We start from the raw sequence: 21,035 nt of genomic DNA, 5'->3' as shown, positions 1-21,035 counted from the left end.
TGACTCCAACATACAACTTGTGACATGTCATTTAACTGGAATTAAGATTTCCCTTTCACTTCAATATATAGGTGTTTATTTACCTGGGAACTTAAATGATTTACCTTAAATTATAGCCTGGTTAACAATAAGATTAATAGGGATGAGCTAAATCCAACCTGTATTTTGACGGAAGAACTGAATTCCTAAAAATGATGGAATTGCGTAAATTAAGTTACTTATAAAAGTATTCATATGCCACCAATACATACAATATAACACTGTGGTGTACAACAATAGAAACAGACAGAGGTTATCATTAAAATGATTGGCTGATCAAAAAATGTTAACAGTTACATAGGCCTATCTACATAAAAGTTGTTCTTGTTTCAAGTTTTACCTATCCCTATTCCTAGATCTCTGATTGCTAAATGGCAAATAGCATTTAATAATCTTGGACTGAAAAATAAACTGACTTATAAATAGACTGGCTTGTAACTTTTTTGTACATGAAATTTTTGGGGTTTCCCACAGCTTCAGCTTTAATAAAACTTAATTACTTTTAGCCTAAATAACCTGTGCCTATTTAGAGAGGTATTTGGTTGAAATAATAGATAGATACAATGAAAGGCAACCTTCACTTCTCTTGGTTTCCTCCATCGCCAGCTCTGCCTTGTTGTCTTGGCCACCATGCTGGAGCACTCACAAACAGCCTACCGCTCCATGGGCTGATTGTGAGTCATTAAACATTCCCCCAAACAAATGCTGCAGAGGCCACTCCAAAAAAATGACTTTATAGCATTACTTTATGGGATCATTTACCTTTACCTTTTTTTACACAGGGCAACAGGTGTCAAAGCTGGTAACAAGTGGATCTCAGACACCCATGACATCACTTCCACACAAAGAATATTTTCAATTTATTTACTGAATGAAGACATTATGTACTCAACCTTTATGGGCAAATTATGCCTAGTATGGAGCAAATGTGAAAACATGAATTTGAGTCATGTGCCCATCTAAGTCATACTCAAAGTAATCCCACTGAAATCAATGGACTTAACCAATTCATCCATAAAATTCTGTGGGCATACTCGAGGAATGATTTAGTTGCATGTAACACACAGATACCAAACAACCTCTCTGGGCTTCCTTTGAATTTGTTACCACCAAATAATGGGGAGCAGCCATTGGCAAAATAATTATACGTTCATTCCAGACAAACACCGTCAAAGGGAAATACCATGTGATACTTCCAGAGAAAAGAAAAAGATTAAAATTTTGAAGTCATTGTTACAAGTTCTCCAAAGCACTGAAAAACTGATAGAAATTTAATGTTTGCCTATGAAAATGCCAAACAGCTGATGGGATGCATTTTTTGGTTTTGGTTTTTGGGGGGAGGGTTAACCTTGGGAAGAGGGGACCCATGGCTTTATGTTATAAAATTCAGTGGCAAGAGAGCTTCTACTTTTTTAAAGTCCTGTTCTGAAAGAAAAAAAATGTTTTCCAAACTTTCAGGCAACCATGCAAGTCATTGGAAAAGATGTGTATTGGACCACATATTTAGCCTTAGGGAAGTGGTGAGAGAAAAACAAGTTACCTGAAGCTTGTTGTACTGATCTTCATGTGAAATCAATTTATCCTCCTTGTGTTTCAGGAAATCTGTTTCCAGAATTCTGTATTTTTCCAACAAATCTTCTAACTCCTAAAAAAGATTTAAGATTAACATGAAGTACTGAACCTATTTTTAAATTCTAAGCCAGACTTTCCACAAAAAATATTAAACAATTAAATATTAGTCAACTTTTGGGCAAAGAGAGGAATTGATAAGCCACTGAATTTAAGGGTTTTTTAAGCTCAGCAGAATTAACAGTATTAATATGATATTCACCAGAAAGGTGTATATATATAGAAAGAGAGAGCCCCTACAACATATTCCTAGACTATCAGCAAAATAACTTTTTTCCACCTTGTTCTCCGAAGGATCTTGACCTTCTTTCCTGAAACTTTCCAAATAAGTCAAACTGAGTCAGACACCCAGCATGGAAAGGAAACCAAAATGGTTAGATTTGGGCAAAGCAAACAGCAACTGAGGACAGGATCTTGGACTGGAAAGTGTTAGACAAGTCTAACTATAGGTGATGTTGCCAGCTACAACCATAATGAAATTACCCATAGATTTCAAAGGATGACACTGAGGAGTTTTAGTTATACCTTTTTTATTCTACATTTTTCTTCATCAGCAGCTTTAAGTTTAACTTCTAGACTTGAAAGTGTTTGCTGAAGTGTTTCTTTATTTGCTTCATCCAATTCTAGTTTCCTATCATTTTCACTTGCTGTTTCGACATCTTCAGTTACACTCAGACAGGAAACTGGTACATTCAAAGAAGGATCAACTGATAATGGAACCTATTTCATTGAAGATACAAAAATGCATAGAAATGGCAAGAGATAAAAATTACAATGAGAAACCATTTCCATAGCAATACCTTCCTGAGATGCAGATAATAAAGGTATATGAAAATATATATAGTTCCAGGCTTGTCTGAATAAGAGGGATTTTCGCAATGAGCCAATGAAGCATGTCACTAATTGTGTGTGTCCAAGGTGACTTTGGACCTTGGTTTCCCAAACAGCAGAACTTACCCAATGCAGTCCCTGTAGCAAGACATTTTTGAAACTGAGAAGAGTCTCAAAATCAGCACGGCACAGGAAGTCTGCTGCTGAAGGGGGAAAGTGCCAAAAATACCACTGGGTTTCTTTTAATTATTCTAATGGATTACATAACTATAAGAAAAAATACAATGACAAAAAGAAAATGCAATATTCTTCTCAAGCTGGTCAGTATCATAGCTTCCATTTCAAAATGCACAGGGCACATTGCTACAGATCAAAGAGAGAGACAAAATTTTGGCTCCAACCCACCTAATGTGACCTGTGACTACAAACTATCAAAAGCAACAGTACTTAATTAAAGACATGATGGTGCAGTTGTAGCACTGATTTCAAATGGGCTCTATGGTTGCAATAGGGTGCTGCAGCTCTGAAATTGAAAGAGGTTAGCACTTGTGACCAATCTTTTTTGACCAAAGGGTTTCACAACAACCCCTCTGAGGGCTGTCTGCCAGCAGTGGGCATTACTAGCCACCATGACACTTTTGAACATGCATGCATACACACACACACACACAGTGAATACCTATGCAGAGACATTAAAGAGAGCCAAGGCCGCACACTCCTCAGTCAACCCGATGTTTTCCTGTTGTTATTCTGTGTCTCACAGCTACAATAAACCTACCATTAAAATGGTAGGTCATTTCTTCGTCAGAAGGCAAATGGACAAATTTAGCAGGGGGTCAAATACTTCCCCCCTCACTGTATCAGCAGAGAAGTAGGGGCATTTTTCGTCATTGTGGCTCTCAGCCCAGGAAGAGGTTTACATTGAAACTCCTAAAACAATCCCCCCTTTTAGCAGAGATTTCAATTGCCCCTCAGATCCTCAGGTATGGGATTGACCGGAAAGTAGGGTTGGCTGATATATCATCCAAAACCGGTCTGAAGTCTGTATCATTATATAAGTTTCATAATTTTTGACCTGCCAATATATCACAAATCATTATGTGTGTATGTGTGTGTTTGTCTGTGTGTGCTATGGAAAATCATAATGTGAGGAAATCTGTAAAGCCAGGAAATACTTCTCTTGATTCCTGCAACTCCTGTTAACTCTGCCGGCTCAGCTTTCCCTGGCCTCATGCAGGCGGCAGCAAATTAAAGAGCTGGCGCAGGCAAAAATCACAATGCAAGAAAAACCATGAAGTCAGCCAGTGCCTTGACATAGCTCCATCCTTATTTCAGGTATCGTGATATATTGGTGAGTTGCAATGTTTAGCTGGTGATGTCTCATGGTACTGGAAAGTACCTAATATAACACCAATTTTGCATGGACAGGACAAATAAAGTTGATTGAAGAGCCAGAACCAGAGCCAGTTCACAGGCCAGCAGTTCATGTATCTGTTCAATAGGCTAAAGAGATTTTGGTCAGGTGGACTGCAGCCAAGATTTTAGTTGTAAAAATGCATGTTTTACCTACAAAAATTCAGCTCTCCACTCTACTCCTGGCAATATTATGCACATAACAAAATGATTTACAGGGCAATCTTATATGTTTCTACTTACAATTAAGTCCCATTGAGTTAAATGTGGATTAATATCAATTTTGTGCATAAAGGATAAAAATAGGTACGTTTTACCTGTTCTTTAAGATCAGCTAAATTTAAAGTGCTGGTTGATGGCTGACCATCTGTCACCATATCATCACCTGAAGGAATTAATGGATCACAAGAGAAAAAGCTGGCATTAGTGGAAGACAACTCCTGAAGAACCTCAGCAGAAAGTGTTGGAGGTACATGGATTTCAGGTGCTACATAGGAAACATGAAAAAGCAAGCTCAATATACACTTATTTCTGAAATTCAACATCTAACAGAGATGACAAAAATAGGAACTTGGTAATTAAAGAAAGGAATTTTACAAGTTACCAATGGAAAAATAGGTAATGATGTGGAGAAAAATTAAGGCTAGATTACTTCGCACATGTATTATCATGATTCCCCCCCCCCCTTTTTACACTTAAAAAACATTTTCAAATTTGACTATTTTGCCAAGACAAAATAACATGATACCAGGTAGAAACTACACAGTGAATTTCAAATGCTGCTTTTCATTCATAAAATCACATTTGTCATACTATATGTGTCAGAGATCAGACTGAGGATTACAGCTCTGATGAGGAATGGTTGGAACCTCCCCCTCTTCCTGCTCCTGACCAGAATTCTGAAGCTGCCCATTAACAATGGAGAAGTATATAGATTTAGAGAATTGGTTTGCAGAGGGACATAGTTTGGAAAACAACAGCTGGGCAGAGTGAGTGGGGAACAGCTAGGAGAAGCAGAACAGGAAGAGAGATAACTGACTCCCCTTCGCTAGAAAGTGTCCTGCCTATATCTCCAAGGGCAAGGAGAGCTGATAAGGTTGATTTGCAGAAGGTTCAGTGGTTGCAAGAAGGGGGAAGTGACGAAGATAACTTGGGGGGGGGGGAGTAGGAAGGAAGCTTAATTGGGAGCACCTTTATTCTGAGAATGGCTGCATTGTTCCTTTGCTCTGATCATTAAACACTCTTAAACTGGTAAGGGACTCTAATTGCTTTGTTCTGCTAATGCACAGCCAAAGCGGGGGAGGGAGCCATTTCTCCAAAGCCTGACAATATGCTGGGCTCAATATGAGACAGATAATGTGGATTAAAGATAAACAGCTGCTATTCACCAGTCACTAGAGATCAAAGACAAATGTATACGTATCAAAAATTATGGACACTGTTTTGGTCAATAGGAACAGCTCCAGTTCAGCATTGGATGATGAATTACATAAAGAGCAAGGACTCTCAACCAGAGAATACCTGCCTTTTAATGGTTTTATAATATGCACACTGACAAAGTAATATTAATGTTGGATGTTCTGAATTTTCCTTGGCATTATGATGAACACTGACTATGAACACTGATTTGGCAATATGCAAAGCCAAATTCATTTGTTCACATTCTAGATGTCATTAGGTTGATGTACACTGTGGTTGATTTTTATGCATACATGGGTCCCTGAGATGTAGAATGGTTTTGTGTCCACATATTTCTTTCAATGGTAAGCAAATGAAGGACACCTCCAAGAGCACTTTCAAAAATGAGAAGGCTAGAAAATGCCTGCAATACTCATACCATTGCGTGTGAGCGATCAGTTGAAGTCATTTGCAGAGGAACTGCTTGTCTACACCAGCCCCCAAGTGCCCTGCATCTCTAAAAGATGCCAAATTGCCAAGACAGGCATTAATATTTTCCTGGGTTACTCGATCTGGAAAGGGAGTGAAATAATCGCTTAGATAGCTCAAGTACTTGACTGTATAATCCTTTGCTGCAGGCTCCAGCATTTCCACGCTGGCAAGGATTAAAGCCTCTGCCCCACTGAGGAATGTATTAAGAAAGATGCCAGGAGATAGCAACCTTCTTGCTAGCACACCATTAAGATCCTCTGCCCTTAGGCTTAGATCTCAAGAAAATGCTGTTTATGAAGAGGTAATAAAATGAATAATAAAAGATGTAAATTATTTTATCATTTGTTTCATTCGTTTCCCTTCCAGGGGCTGACATGTCAGCAGCTCTCTAATCCTTCCTTGGAAAGTGCCAGCTTTGAGAGGGCTACCAAAGAACCGCTGTCTGGAGAAAAGTTAAGGACACTGTTGGCCTGAAAGATGGATGCTAAGCAGAGCTACCCAATGTCTATGTTGACATGTCTAGACATTGCTGAAAGCACAGTCAATTCATTAGACTACAAGAAAACAGACCTAGCAAAGATACACAGAATCGCAGAAGTCTAGGGGTGGAAGGGATCCCAAGGGTCCAACCCCCTGCAACGCAGTAATCTCAACTAAGGGCCACATGTAATGGGACAAAACTCAGTGCTGTTTCCAGACGGGTGGCTTCGGTGTGGTTTCCTTTTCAAGGCAAGGAGACTGGTAGCATCATGAGAAAGCTGCCAAAATAGTTGCATGGATCACCTCAATGATGGTGAGCATAGAATTGCAGAGTTGGAAGAGACTCCAATGGTCTTCCAGTCCAGCCCCTTTGATTTCACAAGTCTTATGCGTAGCTTTGGACAATGCAATACCACCAAGCCAACATTGCAAAAAGATTTCCCTTGGGAGCTCTAACTCAAGATACTAAAATCTATTCATGTTAACTGAAGAGCAAACACTGCTACTGGCCTCCACGTAAGAAAATCCTGTCATGGTGGGGTCCCACCCCATTCTGCTAATATGTGAGATACACATCTACTCCTCCAGTTCCTCACGCCTACCTCCTCCTATGCTTGTGCGTTTGTTATATCTGCTTTTGTATGGTCACAGAATTATATATCTAATTCTTTCCCCATTAACGCAATAGATCTGCACAGTTTACCTCTTTTTCCTCTTCAGAAGCATAGTTTATGCAGATTTAAAGTCTGCTAAAAGTCTTGTTTAAATTTTAAATGGGTGACAGCTGTAGTCTAAGTACCAGCAGGGATATCAGGGCTCTACAAATCAAGCAAGCTTCCACTCTGCACACAACTTATGACTATATTAGATTTTGACCTGTGCCCTGATAACACCAGTTTCAAGTATCACATGTTTCATTTTTAGATTAACTCTAAAGACTATCTCATTACTACACACATATATGAAATGGAGAGAAACCTGGCCTCCCACATTTTTCATCACAATGTATGGTTGAGCTGCTTTTTCCCAGACCCAAAAAGCACCCCAAAGCACATGCATGAATCTCCTCCCCATCTGTTGCAAGATTTGGATAATAGACACAGGTGTGTCTTAGTCTCTTAGGTTCTCATTATGCACAAGCAAGACACTGCATGCCAAAAACCACAAAGCCTGCACCAGTGGAAACCTATTTCTTAATGGTAATATGCACAGATGTACTGTTTCTGAACTGTATTCCAAAGACTGTTTGATATTTTACAGCCACTACTGGAATGACATGAGAATGGAGGGAGTGAAAAGGGATCAAGGGGGTTAGAATGCTGTTAAGGTGACAGGAAGCAACACCACAAATGAGGCACAGGAAACCATGGAGTATGCTGATGCTCAACATGGAAAGACCTGCATTTGTCCATCTGGTTTCCGTACTTCCCAAAGATAATCCAAAAAGTCATTTGCAGTAAAGGCTACAAAGGAGCAAGCTGAAGCCTTAAAGTGCACTTCCAAGTGTTCCTTGGCAAGCAAAGCTTTCAGTAAGCACCAATCAGCTGGCTAGAATTTACAGCAAGCTACACAGGGATTGGCTGCATTACGGAGTTTCCGATTAGGTAATGTACACAGACAAATTTTCAGATGCCCTAGAGTGTGATCTAATTGAGCAGGTAAACAAAGCTAAAACCTTAGAAACTGGCACACTTAACCAATGCAGTGGTACCTTGGGTTACAGACGCTTCAGGTTATGCATTTTCGGGTTGCGTACTGCACTGAACCTGGAAGTACCGGAACGGGTTACTTCCGTGTTTCGGCGTTTGCACATGCACAGAAGTGCCAAAGTGCGACCCGCGCGTGCGCAGACGCAACGCTACGGGTTGTGAACGTGCCTCCCACACGGATCAGTGAGAAAACTTGTGGAAATTTTTTGGGGGGGATCATCCTACACCACTGCTTATAGCATAGATATTAAGATAATAATTAATATTTAATACTGTATTGTTTTTAACACTTGATTGGAAGCCACCCAGAGTGGTTGGGGAAACTCAGCCAGATGGGCAGGGTATAAATAATAAATTATTATTATTATTATTATTATTATTATTATTATTATTATTATTATTATTATTATTATTATTATTATTATTGGAAACATCATCCAATAAGTTGGAAACATCGTAAGGAATATCAAAAGATCCTTGATACAGATTACAAACCTATAAAGAACCAAGCTGCGAGTTCAGCATTGTAAACATTGATCACTGTTATAATAAACTGGCCTCCTTAGGTAGACAAATAAGACGACAGTTTTAAGAGGAGGAATGTGTTGAGCTAGGCCTGAAATACAAAGTCCTGTGTGCATATTTAGATTTTAAAATACTTAAAGTGGGAGAATGATTGTTGCTCCTATTCACAAGTAAATTCACTTATATAGATACAGCAAAATGCTTTCTGAAACAAAGAAAAGACTGTCTTTTTGCAATCTTTGTCAGTGCAAGGATATTGTACGAAAAGTTATAACCTTTTTAAAAAGCAGTGGCTTTCACACGAGGAAGCCTAAATGTGCAGTTCACAGCAGACACAATAAATTGAGACTGGCTTGTTTTATCTTGGCTTAGAATACTTCATGAAGAGAGACAACGAAGATGTACAGTGGTACCTTGGTTCTCAAACTTAATCAGTTCCGGAAGTCTGTTCCAAAACCAAAGCTATCAAAAACCAAGGCACACTTTCCCATAGAAAGTAATGCAAAACAGATTAATCTATTCCAGACTTTTAAAAACAACCCCTAAAAAAGCAATTTAACATGAATTTTACTATCTAACCAGACCATTTCTGGGTTAGGGTTAGGGTTAATTTTAGGATTGGGTTAGAGTAAGTGTTGTTTCATGTTTTCTTGCGATTTTGTTTCATTTGGGGTTGGTTTGCTTTTTCAATTTGTTGTGTTGCTGCTTTTTCGTGAGTTGCAAGTTTGTTGGCTTTGTGGTTTTCTGGAAAGTTTCAGTTTTAATTTTGAATGCAGCCCTGGCGCTGAGCGAGGGAAGGCTGGGCTGGGGCGGCAAGCGAGCAGGCAAGGGATATCGCCGCTGCCGCCGCCCCAGCTTGCTCCTGCTTGCAGGCAAGCAGGAGTCGGATTGGGCTGCTCCGCTAGGCAGTGCGAAGCTCCCGCTTCCCAGTTTAGAGAGCCCCAATCTATTGCTGCTTGCACGGGAACAGGAGCTGGACCCGGGCCACTCAGCTGGGGAGGTGCAGGCTCTGTAACACTTTCCGTTGAGGAGTTTGCAGCTGCACTCCCCTCAAGGAAGAAGTTTAAAGGAGCCCCCACCTCCTCATCAGAGCCCCTGTACCACCTGAAGGCAGCCAGGAGCTCCTCAGCTGAGCTGCCCAATCCCGCTCCTACTTGCAAGCAAGCAGGAATGGAGGCAGGGATCTCTCAGCTGGGGAGTGGAGGCTCTGCGCTCCACTCCACTTGCGAGCAAGCAGGAGAAGGGCAGGGATCTGTCAGAAGCGGAGGCTTCATGCTTGGACTTCCCCAAGTGGGAATGGACCTCCTGATTAATGAGTGATGTGGGTAAGTTCGTCATCAACAGAACCTGGGCAGGCTACCTGGGGCCAACATTCACCTTGCCACTGGCAATAGGGCCAACAGCCCCACCGTCTCCCCCATGGCCCACTGCTCAAGGACCCCAGCCAAGACAGCTTCTGGCTGAGCAAGCTTAACAACAGGCGTTAGCTTAGCTTATTTAGCTTTTAGTTGCTATTTTGTAACTATTGTTTTATACTGATTTGTTAATCATATGACTTATGTTGTAATTGTGATGTTTATTTTCTGTTTTATTATGCTATTGTAATTTATTGTTTGTAAGCTGTTTTGAATGAAAAGTGGCACAGAAATACAATAAATAAAATAAAATAAAATAAAATAAAATAAAAGCTTTATACTACTGCTGGGACCAGAAAATATAGTGTTGTTAATTAGAAATATATAGTGGAAATACTAGAATGAATTCCACATCCAATTACATAAATCCTGCCAATAGTAAAAGCAAAAGATTCTTAAGGTATCAAATATGACAAATCAGCATAAAACCTGTACAAATGCTAACACTGCCTCTTCTTGTAGGTTATGAGTAACAACTAAAAAGAGTAAGTCAAGTAGGTATATGTTTGCATTAAAAAAACCCATTCCTTAAAGTTCTATCCATTTAAAAGGAAAGACTATCAACTTCAGAAGCATTAAGCTACAGAATACATTATGTTTGACATTAGACTTTCACAATAGCACCAGACCCATTCAAAAATATTTATGACAGGGGGGGCACTAGGGGCGCATTGGAAGATAGCCGACAATACCATCTCTCCGGGTCACATGAGGTAATTAAGAGGCTGATATGGGAGATTGAGGGCACAAGGCAAAGGGGACGACAGAGGACGAGATGGTTTGACAGTGTTCTCAAAGCTACAAACATGAGTCTGACCAAACTGCGGGAGGCAGTGGAAGACAGGAGTGCCTGGCGTGCTCTGGTCTATGGGGTCACGAAGAGTCGGACACGACTAAACGACTAAACAACGTGGGAGTATGCAGCCTCCCTTGTTACCCCAAGGGAATGGGGAACACTGCCTTGCCTGCGGTTGCCATAAATCACCCCCGGATTCGAAAGAAGGGGGTGAGGGCACTAGGCACACAGCCCTCGTATGAGACGGCTCTCCCGGACGCTGTCTCTGATCGTGCGGCCTGGTTGCAGGAGCTTAAAATAAACAATTAGAGAGAAGCAAATGCACATTTTTCGAGCGAAGAACAGGAGTTAAGACTGCTAACTGAAGTGACCTCTGTGAAGTGGAGCAATAGGTTGGATTTAACAGGAAAACATAAAAAGAAGATACATCAAAGGGTCGGTATGTCGGAATGGGACGGAATTGGGGGGGACTTTTCTTTTCTTTTACCTTATGTGATTACCCAACAACTCTCCCCCCAAGAAGAACCGTTGCAATTACCGATTATAAGCGGGATGATTAAGAACTGTGTGGAAATGAATTACTAATCAAAGACATGTGTCAGGGGCTCAGGAGCAGAGGTACAGGGGAGAGAGGAAATGGAAAGCGAAGGGGAAGAATCTGAGGGCAGCGTAGGGGAATACGACAGTGACCCGAGAGATTCCATGAGCTTCTCCAGCGAATCAGAAGATTCCCAGAAGGAGGCGCCCATGGTCAGGGCAAGGGGGGTGCCAGGGGGGACACACCAGAAACGAGGGGCCAGCGGGGACTCCCAAAGCAGCAGCTGGAAATCAGGACCAGCTTCCCCACCAGAGCGTAGTGGGGGGGAAGAGTCCCATGGGGCAGGGCCAGCGTCTCCTCCAGCAGGGAGAGAAGATGAGTCAGGGCTGACCACGCCTCCATCGGAGAGTGAGGGAACGGAAGGGAGGTCGGGTCCAGCTAGCCCCACCGAAGGGGGAAGCAGTGACAGGAGCAGTGTAACGGTCAGGAGGAAGGTTGCCGGCTGGGCGCGCGCGCCAAGTTCAAATGTACAGGCGCGCGGGACAGCAGATTGGGAACCAGGTCCTAAAGCCCGCCGGAGGCAAGGAGAAGAATCAGGGGATTCAGCGTCAGAAGAGTCTAGGAAGGGCGAGACCCCAGCTGACAGGCGGAGCCAGAGGCGGAAAGAGCAGCGGAAAAGGTGGAGCAGGGCTAGAGTCTTAAACTGGTGTACGGGGGGAGGAGATTCAGACGGAGCTTCGGCGGTCTAGAGTTTCAGACGTAGAGCTGCACGCGCGGATGTGAAAGACAAACTGAACTTCAATAAAGACTTTTGTATATAACAACGAAGTGGCGTTGGTCCTTTGTGAGCTGGGACCTAGGGCAGCTCTGACAACATGGTTTGTGAAACATCGGGGAAGGAACGAAGAGCCTTTGGAATGACGCAGTCATAAAAAGAGACTTGTTTAATAGCAGGCCAGGCTACTGGATTTACGATTGAGGGGGAGGAGACCATGGTAATTGGAATGTGAGTTTGACCTGGCAGAACCCCCTAAGATTGAGGAGAGATTGTCAGACCTGATAGGATTTAATGGGCAGACTTTAATGATGTTTTGTTCGGAAGTGTGGAAATGGCGTGTCTGTGTGAAATATGGCTCTTGGAGGAACGGAAAATCCACACGGGATAAACAACGTCTGTTTTCAACCCGCTTGTGGAGACTATCAGAGGTCACAAAGAAAGGAATATATGACAACAACAAGAAAATGAGGAAAATAATAAAGAGAAGATTGGATAGAACTGTGAATACTATTTGGACAGAACTATAACATCAAAGCAGCAGCAAGAGAGATGTTTGGATCCCTTTCTGAGCTCAAAGCATGGGTACCCCCAACAAAAATTTTAAAATTTGGCTTTGTAATTTGGAAATAATGTGATTTGATTGGTTTGTTAATAAAAATTATATTAATATATATATATATATATATATTTATGACAGCTGTTGCTTTTCAGTAACAAAACTGCACACTAGCACTAAATAGAGAAGTTACAAATGTACATTTATCAAGCAGTGTGCTTTAAAATTACAGTATTTACACTATAAATAGTCTCCAAGGTCACTTCAATAGTAGCCATGGACAACAACAAAATGGTTCAGAGTTCATGGACTTATTCCAGATGCTCTAATTTAAACTGGTAAAGTAAAACCTGATTTTCCTTGTTCTCTCTACCTGTAGGAAATGCTGCCCAAGGAATAGCTGGAGAAGTAACTGGGGGTTCACCATTTCCATCCTTAAAGGTTTCTGCTGCCTGAAAATACAAGGCATATTATTAGTGTTTAAGACGTGGACTTTCCAGCACCACGTCCTGATCAGGTACACATTACATTTCTTGTATAGTACAGTGTTGCATACCATGTTAGTTTAAACATGTTTTTGCCATACGCTTGAGGATATGATATTCCCCCACCGCCCCAGCTCAATGTGAAGGGACTGCAAATGAGAGGTTCCATTATGTTAATCCAGTCACATGGGCAACAACAGAAGACATTTCCACTCTGTGCTCTTTGCGATATCACATCTCTATTGCTGCAACCTCCACATGATTCCTCTTCCAGATCTGTAGTCCACAAATGTTACATGGGTGCCATGGTAGCCATGCTCCTTGGGACTACAGCAGTACATTCTATGTTGGGTTGCCCTTGAAAACAACAGTTATTTAAGAAGAGACTTTTAATTATTTAAGATTGAACATACCGTATGTTCCAGCGTACAAGACAACTTTTTATCCCTGGAAAATCACCCCAAAAGTTGGGGGTCATCTTATAAGCCGGGTATTTCATTCATTCATTTATTTACGGCTATTAGCCCATAAAATATGTACAAACATAAAAAAGCACAAAGGCTTAAAAACCGAAATATCTGGCAACAGAAGGTGAACACTGCGATGCAAGGGTGGGTCATTGGGCAGAGCCAAATAATAGGATGTGGCCCGGAGAGCTCCAAGGGACGGTTCACAGAAAAAGGAAAACTGAAGACGAGATCCGACATGCACTCTCATCATAACTGTCCGATTAGATTTTGATGTTGTTGTTGTTTTTTGGTGGTTTTTGCGTGTGAGATAACCGCATTCAGGAATCTCGCCACCTGCAGAGTAACAGAAGGATCTGTATCCTGCAAAAGCAGTGCGGCGTGTGACTCAACAGGCCTGCTAACCAAGCGCAGTAAAGCAGGGCCCAGGAATTTAGTCCTGGCTATGCTATGTAAGGGACAGTTGAACATTATATGTGGAAGAGATTCAACAGTTTTCCCATCACACACGCATAGCGGAGACACCAAACCCTTGGAAAATCTGTGGCTCAGCAGGTTCGATGGAAGGACATTGAACCTTGCACGAATAAATGCAAGTCGGTGAGGTACTGATGAAAGAGATGACATGTATGATGGAAGGTCAAGTGGTGGGGTTATTCCGTGATACCTGGGGGAGCAGACACCCCCACCTCTGGCAAGGTTGTGTTGATTTTCAATGTCTGCTAATCTTTGCTCAATGAGGCTTTTAGCTGAGCGTAAGTTCATCTTTAAGGAGTCCGCTGGGGAGATTCCGATGCTCAGAAGTTTGGCATGGATTTTTCCTACCCACGGATTAACAAATTCGTCCCGCCAGAGGCACTGAAAAAGGTAATGATCGGGAAGCCTATGCCAGCTGGACAGCCAATAGCCAAAGACTCGCTTCCAGATGACAGTCTCCAATGTTGCAATCCTTAACTCCAGACGTATGGCTGCGTTGCTCACACACATGGGGAGTTTCAGGAGGCGACGGAGAAACTGATTCTGCAATGTCTCCAGCGATGTTAAATTGGACCCAGGGGCCCAGAGCGGGGCAGCATAGCAGAGGGTGGAAACCACTTTTGCGTAGTATACCTTCAATGCAGAGGGGATGTGGGAGGCTCCGTCAGCCGCAAAAAATTGGAGTAGAGCATAAAGTATTGTTTTCCCTTTGTTTAGTAAATACTGTATCTGTGGCTTCCAGCTTAGGTTGTAGTGAAAAAAGACTCCCAGGTATTTAAATTTGAAAACCTGTTCTAATTGGACTCCATCTAACTTCCAGCTGTAAGTTTTCCGAGACCTGGTAAAGACCAGGACTTTAGATTTCCCATGATTAATTGTCAGATGGTTGAGTTTGCAATAAGCCGCAAAAATCTTTAGAGCTCTGCATAAACCGACTCTAGAGTAGGAAAGGATCGCTGCATCATCGGCGTATAGGAGCAAAGGGCAGCGGAAATCGGCTAGGCGGGGGGCATGAATGTTGGCTTGAGACTCATTCAGAAAGAGCTTCATATCGCTAATAAACAGGTTGAAGAGGAGTGGGGCCAAAATGCAGCCTTGGCGCACACCTCTATTTATTGGGACCTCGTTGGATAGGTTTCCCGCAGGTGTGAGTCTCACTCTAGCCGACGACCCGTGGTGTAATTGGGTTATAAGCCATAACAGTCTTCTATCTATGCCCCATCTCTCTAGTTTCTTCCATAGACAGTTTCTTGGGATACTGTCGAAGGCGGCCTTTAGGTCTATGAAAGCGACACATAGGCGCCCCCGCCTCGGGGCAGAATATTTTCTGGCAAGATGATACATAATTACCATATGGTCAGAGGTCGAGTAATTGTTCCTAAAGCCCGCTTGCTCATGGCCAATCAGATTTGAGTCGTTTGCCCAATGAGACAGCTTAGACAGCAAAAATTTTGCATAGATTTTCCCGATGATAGACAAAAGGCTGATGTTCCGATAGTTCTCCGGGTCAGCAGGGGGACCCTTTTTATGGACTGGCACGATCACGGCCTCCTTCCATGACCTAGGGATAAGCCCCGTAGAATTAATTGCGTCAAAGACTTTGGCCAGAATTTCAGCCCACCACCTCGGTTGCGCAACAATAGCCTCAGCAGGGACTAGATCCGGCCCGGGGGCTTTGCCCGTTTTCAGATCTAATATCAAGTCCATTATCAGGTCTGGGTCGGTAGAGGGCCACAGAGGTAGATGGTCGGCTTGGAATTCCGTGGATGAGTTGGATTCCTCTGCCAAGGAAAAATATTTACTCAAGAATTTTTCCCATGTGGGCGCAGGGATAGTCGTCAGTGGGTACTTCCTTCCTCTTATGTTTATCAGAGCCCAAAATTCCTGGGGTCTGCGGGATTTAGAGGCCGCTATCAAGGCTCGCCAACGCTTTTGATGCCACTCGCGTTTGGCCAGCTTTAAAGTCTGTTTGTATGCTCTTTTGGCTTGTAAATAGGAGGATGGTAGAGCTTGGGCATTAGAGTTTTTGTATTCATTATAGATGGAACGAAGAAGGGATCTTGCTTGTTTGCAAGAGGTGTTAAACCAAGGGGCCCCAGCACTGTAATGCGCCACTTTCACCTTTTGAGGAGGTGATGTAAAAAAGGTGGTAAGGTTTGTTGTAAGAAGGTTAAAAAGTTTCAAAACCGAATTGGAATCTTGTAAATCAGTAGTTATTTGAGGTAGATAGGCAGTGATTTCCCTATGGAAAAAATCCTGGTATTTTTGGGCTACAGCCTCCGACCATTTGATCCCTCTTATTTGGACCGATGATGAGGTTTCCAGAAGAACTGAGTGTTTATAGTCCTTCTGGCGCCGGAACAATGACAAAGTGGTCACTACTGGGAGGTGATCACTGAAATGTTGATTTTCAACTTGGAAGGAAAGTACATTAACGGCCAAATTTGCGGAGATCAAGAAGTAATCGATAACACTGTTAGATGTTGGTCCCAGGTGAGTGAACTCCCCCGGTATATCGGGGGGGAAGGTGCCGTTCAAGAATACTAGATTCAAGCGAATGGCCATTTGGTAAAGGGTCACTCCTGCTTTGTTTACTCTGTTGTCCTTTGAAGTTCTAATTCTGGTATAAGCCGGGTATACGCGTTGGGAAGGAGGAGAGGGAGCCGGTGAGCAGAGTCGCCCCTTCTGCCGTCGCTCCTCCTCCCTCCCCACAGAAGGGGACACGGAAAGTCCTTCCGAGCGTGGCACTCACCCGCCTGCCCGCCAAACGCCTCGCCTCGGGCTGCTGCTGCGACGGCAGAGGCAGTAGAGGGGTGCGTGCTCTGCCCCTGGCAGCGCTCAAACTCTATAACTCTAAAATTCTAAAATTGAACAGCAAAAGTTGGGGATCGTCTTATATGCCCAGTCACCTAATACGCCGGAATCTACAGTAAATAAGTTAGTTTAACACTGTATTAACTGAATGCTTACAAACTATTTCTTAGCTCCATACCTCAAAACCTCCAAAGTCGTCGTCATCCATTTTCCTGGAAATACCTAGAGAACAATATAAGATGTTCATTTACAAATCTTTACCGTTCATTAATAATCCTCTTTCTCTTTAATCTCTGAAATAACTTAAGTGGTAAAAATGTCGTTGAAATTCCCTCCTGAGTCTACGTTTAAATGACAATTAAAAAACACATAATGAATGGAGTATAGAGCTCTCACAAACACCAGTATTTTTGATCCAGACTTTACTAAAGATCCACAGGTAGGTGTGGTTTTAAGTGGGTAGAACTTTGTATTGAGATTTATAAGGATTGGTTCCAAGAGGGAGATCATGTGCCCAGGTGTTAAAATATAGAGAACACCACCCCCTTGCATGTATGCAACTCTGCTTGCATGTATCCAAACACAGGGCAGCCAATCCCATTTTGCTGTCTGAAGCCAAACGGGAAGGTGTCACTCACCCCCGCCCAGCCTGGCAAAGCCTCACTTACTGGGATTGAACAGCGGGAGTTTCTAGCAAGATCTCACTGGAAGCCACTGCCAGTTCTCCTCAGTTATCCAGCAGTGGCATCAGGGGCTAGCAGAACACCACCCCATGCAATTCCACCACTCAAGGCAGCTGCCTCATGGAGTCTACCTCATGAACTCAAATATTAAGATCTCCAGTGGAGCACTTCCAGCAGGTGACCCCAGCATCTGAGCTGACCTGTGCTGCTACTGGTGAGAGTGTGACAACATTCCAGTTGTCAAACACCCTCCCCAAAGGCATTTGACTGGCCCCTACTTTATAGTTTTTTCAGCCCCAAGCAAACGCCAGACTGTTTTAGATACAATTTCAATCCTACTGACTGTTTAATGTCTTTGATGGTACTGTATAATCTTTATCACTTCAAACTTTGTACACCACTTTGGAAGATTGCAGACCAGAAAAATGATATAACGTACACTTAAAATACTTTATGTAGTCATTTTTAAACCATTTGTTCAGTAAGTAGAGTAAACAGGTTTTTCTCAATGTTTAAGCAAGAATTCTCAACTCTATAAACCACCAAGAACCCTCAGGACAAGGAGGAACAAAAAGTTAATAATGCAACCAGAGGGGGAGTAACTGAGAAGTAGGATGTTTGTCTTATAATGAAATCTACAATTAATGCACCAAGTCTGCACACTTGGAAACGGTTATGGCAAAATGTTCCACACCAAACAATCAGCATTAGTTATTTTTGTTAATTAATTCTTTGCTGGTACTTAACCTTCCTAGAGCTCAACTCTATTCAGAGAGGTTCAAACAATCTATGTTGAAGATGGAACAACAGAAGTGCAGGTACACCCTTGTGCAAATTAACTGAAACAAAGAATGTTTTCTATCTTACTCATAATCCTGTACTCAAAAAAACACACGAAATGCCAGTTGATCATTATGGTGTCAGAAGCCTGCAGCCAACAGAAGGAATTATGCGCTTGCCGCAATATACTGAGGTTCTACGAAAGAGAGTTATTCCAGAGCTGGAAAAGAGGTATCCTGACAGTGCTGGGATATTGCAGCAGGATCTACAGAGAGGAGTGGGACAAAATACCTCCTGAGGTGTTTGCAACCCTGATGGCCACCTACAAGAAACATCTGACCTCTGTAATCGCCAACAAGGGTTTTGCCCCCAAGTACTAAGTCATCTTTTGCAAAGAGATCAAATACTTACTTCACCCATTATAATGCACATCAATCTCTGACTTTTGTCTTCTGGGTTTCTGGAGGTTTTCCTGTTGTTATTCTGTCTCTCACAGCTACAATAAACCTACCATTAAAATTATGGACTGGTCATTTCTTCGACAGAGGGCCAACGGGCAAATTTAGCAGGGGATCAAATACTTTTTTCCCTTACTGTATATGTGAGTTTTGTACATGTATATGTGAGTTTTATACAATAAACTACATTGTTTGTTTCAGTTAATTTGCACAAGGGTGTATATATGACATGTCTGAAAACCAGAGCCTTTTAGATGGCGGTAATTAAAGAAATGGAGGTAATCAGAGGAGATGTCCTGCCGGTGAGCTCACTTGCTATCCAACCTGGCTATGCCAAAGATAGATAATTGCTAATACATTTATTAAAAGCTTCATGTATGGCAATCAGTTATAACTGGGGGGAAATCCAGTTTTTCAGAACTGGGTGATTGGATATCTAGAGTATTGGTTGAGGGCGGAGTGTTCAAATGATAAAATTGATTAATTTAGTTACTAGAAGAGAGAGCAGACTCAGTGATCAATTCAATGAAAAATTGAGAGGCTGTTATGTATTGGTTAAACCAAATATCAAATATTATAATAAGTTTATAAATTAAATATTAAAGGTAAAGGTAAAGGTACCCCTGCCCGTACGGGCCAGTCTTGACAGACTCTGGGGTTGTGCGCCCATCTCACTCAAGAGGCCAGGGGCCAGCGCTGTCTGCAGACACTTCCGGGTCACGTGGCCAGCGTGACAAAGCCACATCTGGCGAGCCAGCGCAGCACACGGAAACGCCGTTTACCTTCCCGCCAGTAAGCGGTACCTATTTATCTACTTGCACTTTGATGTGCTTTCGAACTGCCAGGTTGGCAGGCGCTGGGACCGAGCAACGGGAGCGCACCCCGCCGTGGGGATTCGAACTGCCTACCTTTCGATCGGCAAGCCCTAGGCGCTGAGGCTTTTACCCACAGTGCCACCCGCGTCCCTAATTAAATATTAGGTACCGTTTATTTCTTAAGGGGTTTTTCCTTGTTAAGTACTTAATCATTTAAGTATTAGACTGGACTATCATGATATCACTATTATCACATTTGTACACATGTTTATGTATAATATACAAATTGTTTAATAAATAAACTCAAGTATAATAATTTTGTGTAATATTAGTAGTAAATATGTTAGTAAAAGTCCATTTTCATCTTTATATTTACTCTGAAATCTTAAGTTTTGTGCACTAGGGATGGAAATATTTTTACATTCTCTGTTGCTGTTCCAAATTGGCACAGCAGCTCATTGCAATAATGTTTCCTGCTTTTCACATTGCCCCTTAGCTTTCCTGGTGGGTTCAGCACAAACTACAGCTTTACACATGACTGTGGTGAGTGTCTGCCCCCACAGACGTTCTTCCCTAAGTTTCATTAAAAGGGTTCATTTACAGTTTGGAAGCTGATTGGTACACTCATGACTTTTGTGGCTATTGCCAGATATATTTTTAACTAAAGCACTCTTGCTTCTTTGGAAAAATTTTAAGTTATGAACCCTGCTAATGAAGATAAATTCAGCCATGAGTTGACCATGGAAAAGTACACAGAGGGATGGGGGGGTTGGTGGATTACATACATGGGCTCCCTGCTTCCCTGGTATCTAGTCAAAATAAATAAGATCAAGCCATTCAACTAGTGGCTTAGAAAGTTAAGTTGTATTTGAACCAAAAATAATCCTTCCTAAAGCAGGGATGGTAAGTTTTTTTGATGGTCTGCATCTTCCCATGGAAAGTGGGAGAGAAGGAGAATTCCAGAAGTAGGCAGGACCAAACAAACTGTCACACAACCTTAACACACACCATGCAGAACAACAGCACTTGATAGCTAAAGGTAATTTTCAATTAGTAGCCCCCTCCACAAATCTTTTAAGTGAGATTTTTAGTAAACTGGAAGGTAACCAGCTACCTTCCTATTTAGAAGAGACTCAGCATTAATTCTGATTAACCTGAAGTTTATAAAAGTAAACTGAGAGGATTACGGTGATTAATCAATTGCTTTAGTTTTCTCTTTTGTTTTCTACTGCTTGCTGACACAGAAGAGAAGGTGGCCAGAGCATCCAACAATTTCCACTCAGCTGTGAACATTACCTATGGAAAGTGGAGATTTGAACCCTGATCTCCCAGGTTTTAGTCCCAACACTCTTAACCTACACAGTCTTCCTAGAAGTCTTCCTAGAGTACTTCTGCTATGGGGCATCAGGAAAGCAAAATGTCACTTAGAGAAGGGTCTAAAATATTTTCCTTGAAGC

At 42.2% G+C, this 21,035-nt stretch overlaps 1 protein-coding gene across 1 annotated transcript in view; it reads right to left on the bottom strand.

The window, feature by feature from the left end:
* CCDC91 (coiled-coil domain containing 91) overlaps positions 1 to 21,035 on the bottom strand; it is a 148,855-nt gene that overhangs the window by 115,664 nt on the left and 12,156 nt on the right. The window contains exons 3-7 of the mRNA XM_081191051.1: positions 17,021 to 17,064; positions 12,973 to 13,051; positions 4,230 to 4,399; positions 2,194 to 2,388; positions 1,580 to 1,684 (exon numbers count right to left, since the gene is read on the bottom strand). Coding sequence (XP_081047177.1) covers positions 1,580 to 1,684; positions 2,194 to 2,388; positions 4,230 to 4,399; positions 12,973 to 13,051; positions 17,021 to 17,064 — 593 coding nt within the window. The remainder of the gene's footprint in view (positions 1 to 1,579; positions 1,685 to 2,193; positions 2,389 to 4,229; positions 4,400 to 12,972; positions 13,052 to 17,020; positions 17,065 to 21,035) is intronic.

Source organism: Podarcis bocagei, assembly GCF_964188305.1.
Source record: "Podarcis bocagei genome assembly, chromosome: 4".
NCBI classification, from domain to species: Eukaryota; Metazoa; Chordata; class Lepidosauria; order Squamata; family Lacertidae; genus Podarcis; species Podarcis bocagei.
This window is presented reverse-complemented; position numbering and strand designations above follow the sequence as displayed.